Source organism: Phacochoerus africanus, chromosome 4 (genome assembly GCF_016906955.1).
Source record: "Phacochoerus africanus isolate WHEZ1 chromosome 4, ROS_Pafr_v1, whole genome shotgun sequence".
NCBI lineage: Eukaryota > Metazoa > Chordata > Mammalia > Artiodactyla > Suidae > Phacochoerus > Phacochoerus africanus.
Genome location: NC_062547.1, coordinates 147,552,662 through 147,570,534, shown reverse-complemented (window position 1 = coordinate 147,570,534; position 17,873 = coordinate 147,552,662). Strand labels below are relative to the sequence as shown.

The window sequence follows — 17,873 nt, the reverse complement described above, 5'->3', positions numbered from 1 at the left end:
TGGGGACTTGTGGTTGCCCAAAAGAATCACTTATCTCAATAATGAGTAACCCATTATTTCTCTATCAGGAGAAAGAAAACACGGATGAGAAAGGGGCAACAGGTAAAAGCCTTTTACATTCTGAGTATGTTTAAAAAAAAAAAAAAAGACCAACTGAGGCAATGCTCAATAATTAAAAAAAAAAAAAAAAAAATCAGTAGCAGGAGAAGTCCAGGAGAGTTAATACGATGACAGACTGGAAATACCACAGGGCTGGCTAGCACTGCCTTACAGCGTGTACAAACACAGTTATGATTTACACTAAAATAGCACTCACTGGTGCACATTAAACCCCGCTCCAAAATTTAGACTGAATACAAATTGGGCTCCTCCTCAATAAAAAAATTTACATTTGCTTTTCTTCCAAGACAACTCTTGAAAGCAAAAGGGTATTTTAATTACAAATATCTCCTACCCATCCATAATAGCTAAGAGTTAAGAGATTCCAGGCAATTTTGACATTTAATGAAATTTTATCAGCAGATTATAATCCAAAATAAAATTCTGAACACCCTGTCATTTACATCATAATCCAACACCAATAGCAACAAAAACAGGTGGTGTGGAAAATAAGGCTCTAGAGATTACCCATGTCATTCCTGTGGATCTTCACAACTGTGTTACAGTCACCAGGCCTTTGGCGCTTTTTAGTATCATGAGCAGTTATGAGATGTATTTAAAGAGCAAACTTGCTGTCCTTACACCTACTGTGTTGAAAAGAAAAATAAAAAAAAATTTTTTGGCTCATTGACTTCTTTAAATAATTTTAAAAAGTTGTTCTTCTAAACAATATTCCTAAAAATTATACAGCTCACATCAGATCTCATCTTCGCCAAGAACGAGACTCATACTCATCTTCGTCTTCATCGTCATCATCATGCAAAAACAAATCTGAGGTTTCCGTCTCCTGAAGAAAGAGAGAGAGTAAAATCTGCTCAGTGGCACAAGAACATTAAGTATACTACTTTTAGGACAAAGGACAAAGAGATTAGTATACAAAGGCCAGACTGGATTTACAAGCACTCAGAGTATCTTTTAGGGCAAAAAAACTCTAAAATATTTTTTAAAAAGGTATAGAAGTTCCCATCGTGGCTCAATGGTTAACGAATCCAACTGGCATTAGTGAAGACGTGGGTTCGATCCCTGGCCTCGCTCAGTGGGTTAAGGATCTGGTGTTGCCGTGAGCTGTGGTGTAGGTCGCAGACATGGCTTGGATCCTGCATTGCTGTGGCTGTGGTGTAGGCCAGTGGCTATAGCTCTGGTTCAACCCCTAGCCTGGGAACCTCCATATGCCGTGGGTGTAGACCTGAAAAGACAAAAAAAAAAAAAGAGAGAGAGAGAAATTAATGACTATTCGAATTTCTAAACCTTTCTTCTAATATCCAATTATCTGCGAGGAAGAAATACTACCTTCCCAACACAAATATATAAAATTCTAAAATCTTACACAAAGTAAAGGTACCTACAAACATTCCCAAAAATACCAAGATTTTTCTTTTGTTTCATTCTTTTTTGTAACAAGGGGAAATGTTTCTGCTTTTTTCCACTTGGTCAGAAGACTTCTGATCAGCCATAATGCTATAGCTATCTTTTAAAACCAAAATTATGGTAAATGAGGAATAACTTGCAATGCTGTCTAAGCATCTATTTTAATAAACTAGATTATTAGAAAGCTAGAAACACAGGAGTAAAAATACAGGAGTATTAGAAATACAGGAGCAAAATACAGGAGTACAAAAGTGAAATTGACTTTCATTGTGTTTTTAAGAAGCTAATTAGTACTGGTATATAAGTCCTTGGTTTTGATATTCTTCCCTCTTATGCTCAACTTTACACTCTTGTTTTAACCAACTATACAGAGAAAGTAAGAAACTCAAATTTATTATTTACAGAATATGAATAAAAACTAAAATAATCATATAAAATTTGTTCATTCAATCTGTCTTCATTTACCAAAAAAAAAGTGTAGAGCCTTAATAAAGCCAACATAACTACAAATTTTAAAACAAGAACAGTTTCTCCAATACCAGAAAATAACCCCCAAAGAGCTTTTTTTCCATTTCTGCACCTGATCTGAGTCTTTAATAAACTTTAGACTTAGTCTTAGTTAAACACATGCATGAAAGAACTCAATATTTATTTTTTCTCTGAAGTCAAAAAATATACAATTGGGAAATGATGTAATTCAACTCTTATTTTCAATCATTAAATTTACCTCCTCCTTGACTTCTTCTTCCTCAGTCTCAGTGGATACAGAAGGCACCTTGGCCTTGTGCCATGATATTTGTAGCCGACGGTCTTTGAATTTTGACCCTTGATTTGCAGGCTAAAATAGAACACAAAAGTTTGTACTCATATTTACAAATGATTTCTTCAAATTGTGTGCTCTTTTAAAAGTTTAATAACTTGTGTGAAGTTCTTTTTAATTAAAGGACCACATGTTCCCAAGATAGCCCAGGATTTTATGTTGATGTCATGCAAATTTTAGGATTTCTCTGGGTTTGGATGATAAATTATACAGTCATTCTACTAAGAAAAGTCATGACGAGGACAACACTGTCTTAATCTACTCACTCACTCACTCACTTATTTATTCATTTCTTTATTTGCTTTTCAGGGCCACACACGAGGCATATGGAAGCTCCCAGGCTAGGGGTCAAATCAGAGCTACAACTCCAGCAACACCAGATCCTTAACCCACTGAGCGAGGCCAGGGATGGAACCTACAACACCTCATGTTCCTAGTCAGATTCATTTCACCTGTGCCATGACAGGAACTCCTTAATGTACATATTTAGATTAAAACTTTACAAATGTAAGTGATTTAAAGATTATCTATTCATTTCATGACATCTCTTACAGCCCCATCTCTATCTGATAAAACTATTTCCTCCTTTTTCTGAAATACGATGTAACAACAACAAACACTCACTAGCTCATCTACTCAGTCAACAAATATCAAACATCTACTCATCCTAACTCAGGGTAAAACTGCTCAGTTTCAAATGTATTTTTTGTCATTACTATCTAAACATTTCTTTTCCTCCCCAGCAAATTTCAACAAGAGAAAGCAAAAGTTTCATTTCAAGGACAAAACATCAGAAACCCAAAGTTTCATGAAAGTGAAAGCTTAATCATTCCTACATCTTTCCTATAAATAATGCTGAGTTGCAGAATATCCTCAATTCTTGATTCAGTCCTAAAATATGTAATAGAAGGGGTTCTTTTAAATTTGGGGTTTCACTCTAGTTTTTCTAGGGAAAAGGCTGATCAGACTCATGAAGCATTTGTAAAATATTTGCACAGAACACTCAGATCACTGCATGGCAAGAGTGTACAGTAGGCCTGACCCATAACCAGTCACTACTTACCGTTTGCACTGATACCAGCTGACGACATACGGAAAAATTCCAATTATCACTTGTAGGTGTTAAGTGTTTATAACCTGACACCAAACATTTTGACTCATGGGACATACTAAACTGACCTAACAAAACAGCCCTAACCCAAACATACATTTACTATCTTTTCAAAATTAAACTTATTTTAGTCATCATTTCACAATATATACATATGTCAATTAATTATGTTACATATCATAAATAATATAATGTTCGATGTCAATTATATCGCAGTAAACCTTGAAGGAAAAAACCAAACAGGCAACACATGTAATCCCTTCCCTTACTCTGTCCTTTACTGTTCAGTCCAGTTACAGAAAGGCTTTCTCATTATTTTGTTCACTCCCATGTTATTTAAGTTCTTCCCAGCTTTACAGAAGTAAACTGGCAAATGAAATCAGAAGACGTTTAAGGTGTGCAACATGATGATCTGGCACAGGGTGAAGGGGCTCCCCCCCTGGAGTTAATTAACACGCTATACCTCATACATTTCCCCTTTCTGCAGAATGTTACAGTCCTACTCTCTTAGCAAATCTGAATTATAAAATACAGTTCTGTCAACTCTGGTCACCAGGCCATACATTAGATCCTAGACTTTGTTATTCGAATTTTTAAATGAAGATATATTAATTTTATTATCAGAAAAAGCAAAACAAAAAATTTTAACTTATATTAAGTGGGTTGGTCTCTATAAAGAGGGTAGCAGTTCTACTCCGCAAAAGGAATTTTAAGGCATTAAATATATTGCATATACAACTGAAGGAAGGAGAAATTTAGATTTGTATGCAGTCAAAAAGTACAAATATATAACTCCTACTACCTAACTTGTAACAAATTTTAAGACTGATAAATAGAATAAAGATGTATTTTAATAATACCACATTAGGAACTCTTGTGGGAATCTTTAATATAATCTTAACTGAAGCTCAGTCAACAATTTCATGTATATTCAACATAAATATGTACATATATATATTAAAAAACATTTAAAAGAATGTTCATAGCAACACTGTTCGTAAAAATGAAGTGGAGGGAGTCCCCATGTGGTTCAGTGGGTTAGGGATCCAGTGTTGTCATTGCAGTGGCTTGGGTCGCTGTTGTGGCATGGGTTGAATCCCTGGCCTGGGAACTTTTGTGTGCTGTGGGCACGGACAAAAAAAAAAAAAAATGAAGTAGAAATAACCCAAATAGCTATTAACAGAAGAAAGGAAAAATAAACTGTGGTACATTTATACAACTGAAAATTACACAGCGACAAAAATAGCAAAATACATGAATGAACCTCATCAAGACAAGGTTCAGAAAAAAAGACACAAAAGAATACATAGGTGGTTCCATATATAAAAATGTTCTTAAATAGGTAGAGTCATACCATAACATTTAAGAATTACAAATTTAGGTGGTAAAAATACAGTTGGCTCTCATCATTTGCAATAATCACATCAAGTTCACTGCACACACTGAATTAGCAAATACTGAACCACTGTTCCTAAGGGAAATAAGAGGGTTAGGTTCCTATGAGCCTCTGGTCAAAACATCTTCATCAACTGATTAATACATAACCTTGTTTTATGTTTAAAGTGTATTTAATATATACTGTTGATTCATTAACACTGAACTCACAGCCAAAACCACAATTCATGCCTGAATGAGGTTTATCTAACCCATCTTCCCCATAAAGCACACCATTAGCCTTACTGAACACAATACAGCATTCAGAACTATACTTGGGGCCATTTTAAATGCTGAAATCGCTAATGAAAAGCACAAAGATGAGAAAAATATGGCACTAAATAAACTGCAAATACTGGATGAGAGCTCAAACAAGAAGGCAGAATGTCACCTTATTTGACCAGAATTGACAACATGTGTACTGGCTGACAAATTTTTCAGAGCTCTGCACATGTCTAAAAATGACCACTGAAGCACTTCACGTATTGATTTTTAGGTTGTAAATAAATTTTAGTGGATAGGAGAAAAAACAAATACAGAATCCACAAATAATGAGAATCAAGTGTATAAAGAAAGCAAGGAGGTGATTACAATAAAGTGAGGACAGAAGACAGTGGCTGCCAGGGGGCAGAAGTAAGTTTTGGAGAAGCTAAGCATGTTCTATTTTTTGACCCAAGGGACAGAAATATGCGCTGAGTACTGTCTTTAAAATTTTAAGAAAAAAGCCATGACATTTTTGTAAAAAAGAACAAGGTTTAGAATGTTGTTCTGTATTTATAAATGATCTCATTTTAGTAAATTTTTTAACAATGAGACTTAACGTATGTATTCTCCCCCTCCCCCCCCTTTTTTGGTCACACCTGTAACATGTGGAAGTTCTAGGGCCAGGGATCAAACCTGAGCCACAGCAGCGACCTCAGCCACTGCAATGACAACAGTAGATCCTTAACCCACTGTGCCAAAAGAGAACTGCTTAATGTATGTATTCTTATATTCATTATTTTTTTCTATGAAAATATCTATGAATAATGACTAACTTCTAAAAGTAGGCCAAAATTAAGAGGGGAGTTTTTTAGTTTTTATTAACCAAACTTTTGACTCTGTACGTGTATTAATTTTTTCTAATTAAAAATACTTTAGGAGTTCCCGTGGCCCAGTAGTTGACAAATCTGACTAGGAACCATGAGGTTGTGGGTTCGATCCCTGGCCTTGTTCAGTGGGTTAAGGATGCAGCGTTGCCGTGAGCTGTGGTGTAGGCTGCAGATGCGGCTTGGATCCCACGTTGCTGTGGCTCTGGAGTAGGCCGGTGGCTACAGCTCTGATTCGACCCCTAGCCTGGGAACCTCCATATGCCGCGGGAGCAGCCCTAAATAAGGCAAAAAGACAAAAAATAAAAAAAATAAAATAAAAAAACTTTAAAAATTTAGTACTGGCCTCTTAAAATGTCACTTACCTATCAAAATATTCAACTTTTCTATATATACATCTAGTCTCACACATGTATCTATAACACAGCTTGAAATAATGAAATATTGGGAAAAGTTGCATGTCCAACAATATAAGACTCATTAAATATAGTATGGTACATCTATGCAATAAAATACCATGCAGCCATTAAAAACAATAAAGCAATACCATTTGCACAATTAACAGTGACTGCTGATGGGGAGTGAAATGGAATGAATGGAGGTAAAAGGAAATCTTATTTTTATTGTATAGAGTTTTCTTTTATACTTTGTATATGTGTGAGGCTGCCCCCAAATAAAACAAATACTCATATGTGAATATATGCAAATATGAAAAAATCAATTATATAGCATCAGTGAAAAATTATATGCAGTAACTCAGAAGTATGTGGAACCTTCGAGGCAGAAGTTACTCAGAGTAATTCACCTACCCAGCCATTTCCCCAAATCAGAAACAGACACCAAATCTGTGCCAGTCATCATTCATCAATCCCCTGACTGGCAAAGGTGAAAACACCGAACTTCAGTGCTACCGAGGGGATGGACAAATAAGTGCTCTCATCCAATGTGACAACAAATTTAAATCAGTGCACCATTCCTGGAAAGGTACTTGGCAAATTATACTAAAATTTTAAATATACATATATATGCATGCCCTGGACCCAAGCATCTTGCTCCTACAAACTAATCCACACCCACGTTTCTCAGCTGGAGACAATACTGTTTCTAGAGGGCGTTTTGGTGGGCATGCCGACTGAGGAGCACTTACTGGCATTTAGAAGGTGAGACCAGGGTGCTAGAAGCCTTGCAACGGGGAGGACTATCCACATAACAAATCATTTCACTCAAAGATGCCAAATCCAGTAAGACGTGTCTAACATTGTTCATAATAGTGAAAAAAAGGAAGACACCCTAAGGAGCCATCATGGACACCAGGTTTGTTGCTACTGTAGCCAACCCAACACCATGAAGAAAAAGGCCTGAGAAGGAAAGCTAACGTTCTAAGAGAGCAGTGGAGAAATAGGAAAAGAACCTGCGTGGCTGAGTTTCTGAATTAATCAATCTTAAAACCTCCCTACCTCTAGAGTTCTTGAAAAGAAAGAAAATAAATGTCCCTATTTTTCTAGTTTTTATCTGTTACTTGCAGCTAACTGCATCCTGAGAAGCATTTATTATCTTCATAATCAGGAAGAAAAAAAAAAATCTAGTTCCACCACATATTACTGAGTACCACAGCTCAAAAATTTTACCGTTAAATGATGCACACTAATTGAAAAATGCCAAAATATAGTTCAAGCATTCCAAACATTTAGTATAAATAACTTTCCCTGTTGAAACTAGCTGAACCTCTCTTTGATGAGGAGGAAAATAATGTACCCTGCTTCTAATCCTATCTGTGCCATTGAGCAAGGCCCAATGACTTAAAACTTTCAGCTTTTATCTAAACTTTAATACTAAAATACTTAAAGGCAATTCTTCATCAAGGTTTTTCCTTTTTTTGCTTCTTAGGGCTGCAGGTGCAGCATATGGAAGTTCCCAGGCTAGGGGATGAATTGGAGCTACAGCTGCCGGCCTGCCTGACTGCCACAGCAATGCCAGATCTGAGCCACGTCTGCAACCTACACCACAGCTCACAGCAACGCCAGATCCTTGACCCACCGAGGCCAGGGATCGAACCCACAACCTCATGGTTCCTAGTTAGATTCGTTTCGCTGTGCCATGACGGGAACTGCCACCAAGGTTTTTAATACCCTCCTATCTGTGTCAAATGAAAGACGAATTCTTTTTTTTAGGAGTTCCTGCCATGGCACAGTGGGTTAAGAATCCGACCGCAGTGGCTCAGGTCACTGCAGAGGTGCAAGTTTGATACCCTGCCCTGCGCAGCTGGTTAAAGGATCCAGTGTTACTGCAGCTCTGATTCAACTGATGGCCTGGGAACTCCCCTATGCTGCAGATGCAACCATAAAAAATTTAAAAATAAATAAATGAAAAATAAATAAGTTCTCATGTACAACACTTATCCTCAAAAAAAAAAAAAAAAAGGTTCTTTTTTTAAAAAGTTCTTTTTGGACTCAGTGATTTTATCCTTAAAATATATAAAGCTCTTAGAGACTACATATAGGCTGCACACCTAACACATTTACTGTCTGGTCCTTGGTTAGGAAAAGTCTGCTGACTGTTGATGTATATGTTTTATGTTGTTACAGATAACTTGCACTGTGCCTAAATATTCTCTATATTTTAAATTTGTGTATAGAATTATCCCCTGAATAACACATATTAGCACTGACCCTCTGCACAGCTGAAAATCTAAGTAATAACCTACAGTCAGCCTATTACTGAAAAAATCCTTGTATAAGTAGACTAGTGCAGTTCGAACTCATGCCATTCAAAGGTAAACTATTTTTAAATTTACTCCTATTTTTAATGTAAGTACCTGGGACCTAAAAAGCCCAAGATTTACATGTATCCTTAAACTTGGTTTTAAAATATGCAGTATGAAAATGCTGAAAAGTGAGCATGAACTTTAAAGTCTAATTTTTAAAATAATTTATATTCATTTGGAAAGCATTAAAAACAGAAGAGCCAGAAGGAAAAAAAAATTGAAAGCTAACTTGAATTCTCCCACTTGGAACAATTTAAAGCACTTTGATTCCAAGTTTGTATATAATCTCATATCCCAACTTTTCTTAACCTAAAAGACAATCCTGAGAATTTTTTCATGTCATTATACTTTAAAAACATGCTCTGCTTGTTTTTCAAAAATTTTTTTTTGGCGGTGCAAATGACACAAGGAAATTGCTGGGCCAGGGACTGAACCTGCACACACAGCAGCCCAAGCCGTTGCAGTGACAATGCTGGATCCTTAATCCACCATACCACAGGAGATCTTCTAAAATCAAGCGTTTAACAGCAGCACTTAGATGGTTTCCATTTCCAACTATTATAAAGAGTGTTCTGTGGCTGTGGCATAGGCCAGTGGCTACAGCTCCGATTAAACCCCTAGCCTGGGAACCTCCATATGCCGCAGGAGCGGCCCTAGAAAATACAAAAAGACAAAAAGACAAAAAAAAAAAGAGTGTTACCGTCGTGCCCAGTGGGCTGCAAACTTGACTAGTATCCACAAGGATGCTGGTTTGATCCCTGGCCTCACTCAGTGGGTTAAGGATGTAGCGCTGCCACAAGCTGCAGCATAGGTCACAGATGTGGCTTGGATCTAGAATTGCTGTAGCTGTGGCAGAGGCCTCAGATGTAGCTCTGACTGGACCCCTAGCCTGGGAACTTCCGCATGCCGTTGGTGTGGCCCTAAAAAGCAAAAAAAAAAAAAAAAGAGTGCTACACTGAGCACACTTCCAGCTATCGTTTGTGTAACTCCTGTACGATAAATTCTTAGAAGTGGATTAATGAATATAAGAATAAACTGAAGGACTCCAGAATTAGGTCCTCACACCTCAGAACAGCTTCACTAAAATTCAACCTATTATCTTTCACACATTTGTTGATGATTCAAGATCCTTTAAGGACTATAAAAGAATACTGAAAAAATATACTTTTACTTTAGCTTTTGTGGGATATAAAAGGCCCTGAAGAAGAGTTCCCTATTAAGTTTCCTGAATCTATTTAATGTCTAGGCACATGTATTTCTATATTTCTATACTGCCCAGTGTCTGTCACTAGATAAGTGTGTTTTTAGCACTCAAGACTGTCTGACAGAACCCTATCAAAACAAAAAATAAACTATAAAATATTACCAAAACTAATGGCAGTGTCTCATTCTTGCAGCTGCCTCCCCTGCCTTGGCTTTGTCTGCTCCTTCCCCAAATGCCTAGTATGCCCTTTTCTACAAACCTAATGCCTATTTCAGAGTTAGTAAGTCTATGCAGATAAAAATTGGTTATTACTAGATGCTCTAGAATGACTCTATTTATGACAATGAAAAAGAGCCACTGGAGCACAACTTCTGAGTTAAAATTTAAACATTTAGACAAAAAAAAAAAAAAAAGAATTCCTGTCATGGCTCAGTGGTTAACGAATCCGACTAGGAACCATGAGGTTGCGGGTTCGGTCCCTGGCCTTGCTCAGTGGGTTAAGGATCCGGCATTACTGTGAGTTGTGGTGTAGGTCACAGATGCAACTTAGATTCCGCATTGCTGTGGCTCTGGCGTAGGCTAGTGGCTACAGCTCGGATTAGACCCCTAGCCTGGGAACCTCTATATACCGAGGGTGAGGCCCTAGAAAACACAAAAAGACAAAAAAAAAAATTTACTGGAGTTTCCATCGTGGCACAGCAGAAACAAATTTGACTAGGAACCATGAGGCTGCGGGTGATCCGTGGCCTTGCTCAGTGGGTTAAGGATTTGGCGTTGCTGTGAGCTGTGGTGTAGGTTGCAGACATGGCTCAGATCTGGCTTTGCTGTGGCTGTGGTGCAGGCTGGCAGCTGTAGCTCTGATTAGATTCCTAGCTTGGGAACCTCCATATGCCGTGGGTGTGGCCCTAAAAATAAATAAATAAACAAACAAACAAACAAACATTTACTTAAAGGTCTCCAGTAACCCTCAGGACAGAGCATGCAGCTTCCTATCTAACAAGATTATCTACTTTTTATAGCTAAAGCTTTTTACAGAGTCATATTTATAAAAATTCTGCTTTACATTATTCAGTGTCACTTCACCAGAGCTGGCAGTGGGTCTAAATGCCCAACTATTTGGCAAAAAGGAGATTTGAATGTTATATATTCACTGAAAGACAAAAATCAACATTTACCCAGCTTCCACAAGAATAGCCTGCACATGTGTGTGTGTGTATATATATACATATATATATTATCTTCTTTACTCCTCAAAGAAGTCACTTAAAGACAATCCCCACTTTACAAAGAAAGAAAATAAGAGTCAGACAGATATCAGACTAGTGAACCAAATACCTGCCAGAGCCCAGATGTCTCTCAAATCTGGACTTTTTTTTATTTGGCCATGTTGTGCAGCAGCTTGATGTGGGACTCAATTCCCAGATCAGGGACTGCACCTGGCTCTTGGTGGTATAAGTGCCAAATCCTAACCACTAGACCACCAGGGAACTCTTCTAAATCTGGACGACTTATATCAAAGAATCCACCGTTCCCCAACAGCCAAGGAAAGAGGAGTAATGGGCATCAAACCAATACGAAACTATGGGGTGAAGCCTGGCTCCTCACGATTTCCCTCATCACCTTTAACACTTCCTAGGGCTGAAAATCTTCTCTCTCAAAAAAAGCTGTTTTGAGGATTAGGCATCACGGATGTTAACAGCCAACTGTGTATTTTCACCTTAGTCCTGCCACTTATTAGCTGTGGGGTCTTGGCTGACTTTTTTAAGCTTTCGTTGTCCCATCTATTCATGGGACACACACCACACGCACTTTACACAGTAATTGAAGATTACAGGAGACCATGTATGAAAAAACACATGGGTCCAACCCCCCACCCAATGCAGTGGGTTAAAGGGCCCGGCACTGCCACAGGTGTGGCAATTCAAAAAAGAGAAGAAAATGTTCCAGCACAAATAACAATCAAAAAATAACTACTGTATGAATTAATGAATGGTTAGAAAGAGGAGATATTTTATGTGTATGCGAAATAAGAAAGACATTTACTTGTGGCAAATATCTATTTCCATGTTTGTCTAAAAGTAAGTGGGTCACCACTGCATACAGAATATAACTAAACATGACTCTCATCCTAACAAATTCTTCCTTTGGATTTTGCCTCCATTCCAAGATTATTTTCACTTATTGATGATAAACACCTGGTAAACCACATAATAAACCCTAAAACAAAAATCAAATACAGCTCTGGAACAACTTGTTACTACAAGTACATTTATGTGAAATACCATGGAATATAACATGAGCTGTTTCTTGATCTTCAAATATATAAATAAGAATTTGCTAAAACCCGTGACTTTAGAACTTAATTTTCTAGTCTATAAAACATTTGACATTTATACAGAATGCAGCAAGGAAATGCTGACTAGAGTGTTTTCAGCGTTAAGCATTTGCTACTTTTAAAAACTTACTGAAAAGTGCTGAAGTAAGTCATCCTTTTCCTCCTCAATGAACCCCCCAACTGTCAGTGCTTTGGGGCGGTGGTCCACCACCATGTGACTCAGTGAGCCCCGGCCTCTTCCTCCACGGCCTCGGCCTCGGCCTCGACCTTGAGAGGACATGGTCTTTCCTCGACCCACAGGTAAAATACCTAATCGTGCAGCCTGAAAAACAACAAAAGGTAGAACATTATGCACACTGTCAGAGTAAACCTTGGAAAACAGAGGAAAAAGAAAACTATTTTGGAGATGTTGAACATAATGGTAACTCTTCTTAAACCTCACCTCAACCTGTAACTGACTCAGTTTCTTCCGTAACTCTGTTGTGTCTTCTCCTGAAGACAGTCTCTTGTGAAGGTCCAGTTCAGTATCTAACAGTTCTTTTTGGGCCTTTGGAAAAAAATTGAAGGTAAAAATGTATTTTTTAGAAAACTTAAAAAATCTTGTTCAGAATATATTATTCTCCTTATGGAATGACACATGTCTCTTCTGGGTAAATGTGAGAGTATGCAATAAATATGAGCGTTTTAAGAAAAGTAACTTTACAGATATAATATTGAAAACATATAGAGTATGTAACTGGCAATAACAACAAACACTGTTACTACTTAAGATGGCCTAAAAATCAGACCTTGGAAACAGTCATCTGAGATGAAGGAGCTGAGAATGAAAGCATCGTAAAGGAAGCATAATGGGGTAAAATAAATTATACAGTACAAATTCATTAATAGTGCAAACATAAGTTACATAATTTTACAAAACTGCTTTCAGATTTGAACCCTATAACTACTGTCACTCTTTTTTTTTTTGGGTAAGAAACAAATTACCAGTCTTTAAATGGTATGACTGTGAGAAATTCTCTTTCCCCATACTTTCTCAAAGTTTTTCTATAATTAAATGTTCTTTCTATAACCAAGGGAAATTTTTAAAAAAATAACATTTTTATTATATTTTTGTAAAGCAATTTTTTTTTTTTGGCCATGCCTGTGGCATGTGAAAAATTCTTGGGCCAGGGATGGAACCCACATCACAGCAGTAATCCACACCACAGCACTGGCAACAGTAGATCCTTAACATGCTAGGCCACCAGAGAACTCCCTAAAAAGCAGCCTTTTCTTTTGTCTTTTTAGGGCCACACCCATGGCACATGGAAGTTCCCAGGCTAGGCGTCCAATCAGAGCTGTGGCTGCTGGCCTACGCCACAGCAATGTCAGATCCGAGTCGCTCCTGAGACCTACACCACAGCTCAGGGCAACGCCAGATCCCTAACCCACTGAGTGTGGTCAGGGAGCAAACCTGCATCCTCATGGATGACAGATATGTTTCCACTGAGCCACGACGGGAACCTCCCTAAAAGCAATCTTAATGAAAAATTTTACATTCCTTTATCAATAGCAAACCATAATTTCACACGTAATGTATTATTATACATAAAAATCTGCATTATATAATCTGACAAATTTATTCCCAGTTCTCAAACAGCTGCAAACTTATCTAAAATCCCACTGCAGAAGTTCCCGCTGTGGCACACTGGGTTAAGGATCCAGCATTGTCTCCACGGTGGCACCAGTTAAATCCCTGGCCTAGCACACTGGGTTAAGGACTGCTGCAGATGTGGTATGGGTCACAGGTGTGGCTCGGATTTGATGCCTGGCCCCAGAACTTCCATATACTACAAGTGTAGCTGAAAATTAAAAAAAAAAAAAAAAAAATCCTACTACAGAGCTGTAGAATAATGAGGAAACCACAATGCAAGCAGAAGTATTCTTCTAGGGTAAAGAAATAAATAGAAACTAACAAAATTAAGGTTAAATGGACCTAGAACTTTTGATTATTCTTTTCAATACAATGCCATATGTTTACCGTACTAAAGCCAGCAATGTCTTTCGAATATTAAAAGGGATGGTTTTATTACATTATTATAAAATTATAAAAAAAAATGCTGAAATAGGAAATGTTTCTCTCCTTGCCATCATTCTAGTGGTTTTACCCTCAGCATGGAGAACCCAAAAAAAGCAATTAAAAAACACATCTTTGTTCAAACAAGGTATTATCAATTACTTCTTTCAAAGGGAGTAGAGAGCATCTACAGAAACATTAAGAAAAACTGTGATTTGTATTGTCTCACATTAGACCATTAGCTGCCTAACGGTTTTCCTGCATTTCTAACTGCCAAATACAGAACAGATGTTCAATAACCCTACAATGAGTGAAAAATGCATACAGATACCTCTGTTTTTGTCTTTACTTTAGATGGTGTGGAGACTGCAGAAGATGTTTTTAACTCATCTTTCAATTGTGAGATCTTTTCTCCAAGCTCTTTTAAAGTCTTCATTATATTTGCTCTCTCTTCTGGTTTCATGTTTTTGTTTTTTTCTAGCTTGGATATTAACATCTATAAAATAAACCAAAAAAAGTAAAACTAAGCGTCATAAATTTTAACATAAATAACCTTTAAAACTTTATTGGTGATATCTTTGTAAAGTCCATTCCATACACCAATTCTAGCAAGCAGATAAACGTCTGTGTTACCTTTTGGCATTCTATTTGTTTTTCTAACACTTCTTGCCTCTTTTTCCTCATATCTTGTTGTAGCTTCATCGCTTCCTATATGAACGGGTAAAGAAAAAATTAGTAATGAATAAATAAATTTGCCAGTGATACATAAGGCTACATTCTCAACTCATTCCTTCTGCATCATTCCTTACATGAGAAATTTTCCTCCTAATCAAAAAATAGCTGAAACCAGAGATGAAACCTTCAAACATATTTTCCCTTTTCAAACATATTTTCCCCAACACTTACAACATGAAAGAATTCACATTTATAACTGTACTTTAATATTTAAAATATGAATATTTAGAAGTTCCCACTGTGGCAAAGCAGAAATGAATCTGACTAGGAACCATGATGTTGAGGGTTTGATCCCTGGTCCTGCTCAGTGGGTTAAGGATCTGGCATTGCCATGAGCTGTGGTGTAGGTCACAGACACAGCTTGGATCTGGCATTGCTGTGGCTCTGGCATGAGCTGGCAGCAAAAGCTCCGATTAGACTCCTAGCCTGGGAACCTCCATATGCCACGGGAGCGGTCCTAGAAAAGACAAAAAGACAAAAAAACAAAAAAAAAAGAATTCACTACCTCCTTTGGAGTTCCCACTGTGGTGCAGCAAAAACAATCTGATTAGGAACCATGAGGTTTTTGGGTTTGATACCTGACCTCGCTCAGTGGGTTAAGGATCCGGAGTTGCCGTAAGCTGTGGTGTAGGCCAGCAGCTGTAGCTCCGATTAGACCCCTAGCCTCAGAGCCTCCATATGCCTGCAAGTGTGGCCCTAAAAAGCAAAAGCAAAAGCAAAAAAAAAAAAAAAAAAAGAATTCACTACGTCCTTTCCTCTTTAAGAATCAAGGCTGTTACCTGCTTCTTTTTAAGAACTTCTTGGACATCATGAGACTTTGACCCCGAACAAAGTTTTGAAGGTGTCTTTAAGTTTGAGGAGCTGTAAATCATTTTTGGATGGCCTGGAGGTGAAAACATCTATGAAACACAAACATGATTAAATTAAATCTTAAAAATGCCTTAAGATCGTTTTTTAAAAAGACAGTATATATTTTTAAGAGTTAAAGAAAATTCTTTTACATTTACAATCTTCATTTATAAAAGAGGTTCTTCATACATAAACTCAATTGTTATTCATATACAAAAACAAAAATTAATCTCTACCGATAATGCTGTATTTCAATGTACTGAATACACTTATTTTTCTTTATGGTTTTTTATCTGCAAGAAAAAGAACAACCCCTGACATCTAGGAGCTGGACTGCCAACTCATAGCTAAGTCTTAGTGTCCTCTTGTTAAATATAAACAACTTCATAGAATATTAACCTCAGACAAGGCTACTCTTGCAACTACGGCGGATCAAGGCAAACACAAGATATACTTACTCCATAATCAAGACTGAACACACATACACAAAACCCCATGAATATCCAAACCATAAAAATGACTACACATCTCTCTAGCCTCACTAATACGAATGACTACAGCTTCTTTACCAATTACAGTTAGCCTAATTCTAATTGTCCCAGCTTCTAGCTAAGACTTATTAACATTTTTGATCATGTAATTACTCCTGTTTCCTTTAACCTTCCCCCAAATTAACTAACACTGCCAATCCTAAAATAAGTCCTTGCTAACACCCTCTAAATGAAAATGGTTCATGGTTTCACAGTATATATTCCCTCACTGAATAATGAATTCAATCTGTTCAACTAGAGGTGTATTCCTGAGGACTTTTGGCTAAAGCTGTTTTCCACAAAGCTAAATAAGAAACCATGTTTCTAATAACCGCAAACCCTTCTAAGAATTCACCATAATCTTAATTTATATTTAATCCAATGCTATATGAGTTTACAACCCAACAGAAGACAAGCAGTTAGCGCACAGCTCTGACTGCAAGCAAGATGATGGCCCTCTTCACTGTGCTCATTTTCCTACTAAGATTCCTTTCTGAAAAGGCAACCCCAGTGAATCTTCCCCTCTTTCAGTCACGGCAGAGCAACATGCCATGCGACCTTCTATCCAGTTCTAGTCTTCCCTGACATGCTCCACTCCTGTTTTTGCTGTTGTTGTTTTCCTTTTTAGGTATACCTGCAGCACACGGAAGTTCCCAGGCCAGGGATCAAATCGGAGCTGCAGCTGAGGCCTAGGCCACAGTCACAGCAGTGCAGGATCCAAGCCACATCTGCAACCTACACCGCAGCTTGCCACAGCTTGTGACGTATACCACAGCGTGCGACAACACCAGATCCTTAACTCACTAAGTGAGGCAAGGGCTTGAACCTGCAGCCTCACAGATACTATGTTGGGTTCTTAACCTGCTGAGCCACGATGGGAACTCCAGCTCTTCTACTTTTAAATTAACTATGAATTCATGATAAAAGGGACACAGGACAAAATATTTAGAAATTCTTGGAGTTCCCGTTGTGGCTCAGTGGTTAACGAATCCGACTAGGAACCATGAGGTTGCGGGTTCAGTCCCTGGCCTTGCTCAGTGGGTTAACGATCCGGCGTTGCCGTGAGCTGTGGTATAGGTTGCAGACGCGGCTCAGATCCCGCGTTGCTGTGGCTCTGGCGTAGGCCAGCAGCCACAGCTCCGATTAGACCCCCTAGCCTGGGAACCTCCAGATGCTGCGGGAGCGGCCCAAGAAATGGCAAAAAGACAAAAAAAAATAAAAATAAAAAAATAAAAATAAATTCAGTAATGGACTATTTTGAAACAAAGTATAAAATTATACATAAAAATCTTGATACGTCCATCTCCAAGCAGCAACAATCATGTATTTAACATTATTTAACACAAAATAACCTTGTTTTATTTAAACCCCTAACTGCATCATCATCCCAAATACCACATATTATTTTATCTGCAAATAT

At 37.7% G+C, this 17,873-nt stretch overlaps 1 protein-coding gene across 5 annotated transcripts in view; it reads right to left on the bottom strand.

Annotated features, from left to right (window-relative positions):
• Window positions 1-485: 485 nt before the first annotated feature.
• Window positions 486-17,873, bottom strand: part of RBM27 (RNA binding motif protein 27) — a 70,114-nt gene continuing 52,726 nt past the window's right edge. For 4 of the 5 annotated variants that reach the window (XM_047778954.1, XM_047778956.1, XM_047778957.1 and 1 more), the window contains 7 exons: window positions 15,854-15,973; window positions 14,973-15,047; window positions 14,671-14,835; window positions 12,726-12,830; window positions 12,414-12,605; window positions 2,255-2,365; window positions 486-946 (listed from right to left, as the gene is read on the bottom strand). In XM_047778954.1, the coding sequence (XP_047634910.1) occupies window positions 863-946; window positions 2,255-2,365; window positions 12,414-12,605; window positions 12,726-12,830; window positions 14,671-14,835; window positions 14,973-15,047; window positions 15,854-15,973 (852 nt within the window). In that variant the 3' untranslated portion in view covers window positions 486-862. The remainder of the gene's footprint in view (window positions 947-2,254; window positions 2,366-12,413; window positions 12,606-12,725; window positions 12,831-14,670; window positions 14,836-14,972; window positions 15,048-15,853; window positions 15,974-17,873) is intronic. The other variant, XM_047778955.1, reaches the window with a different exon arrangement.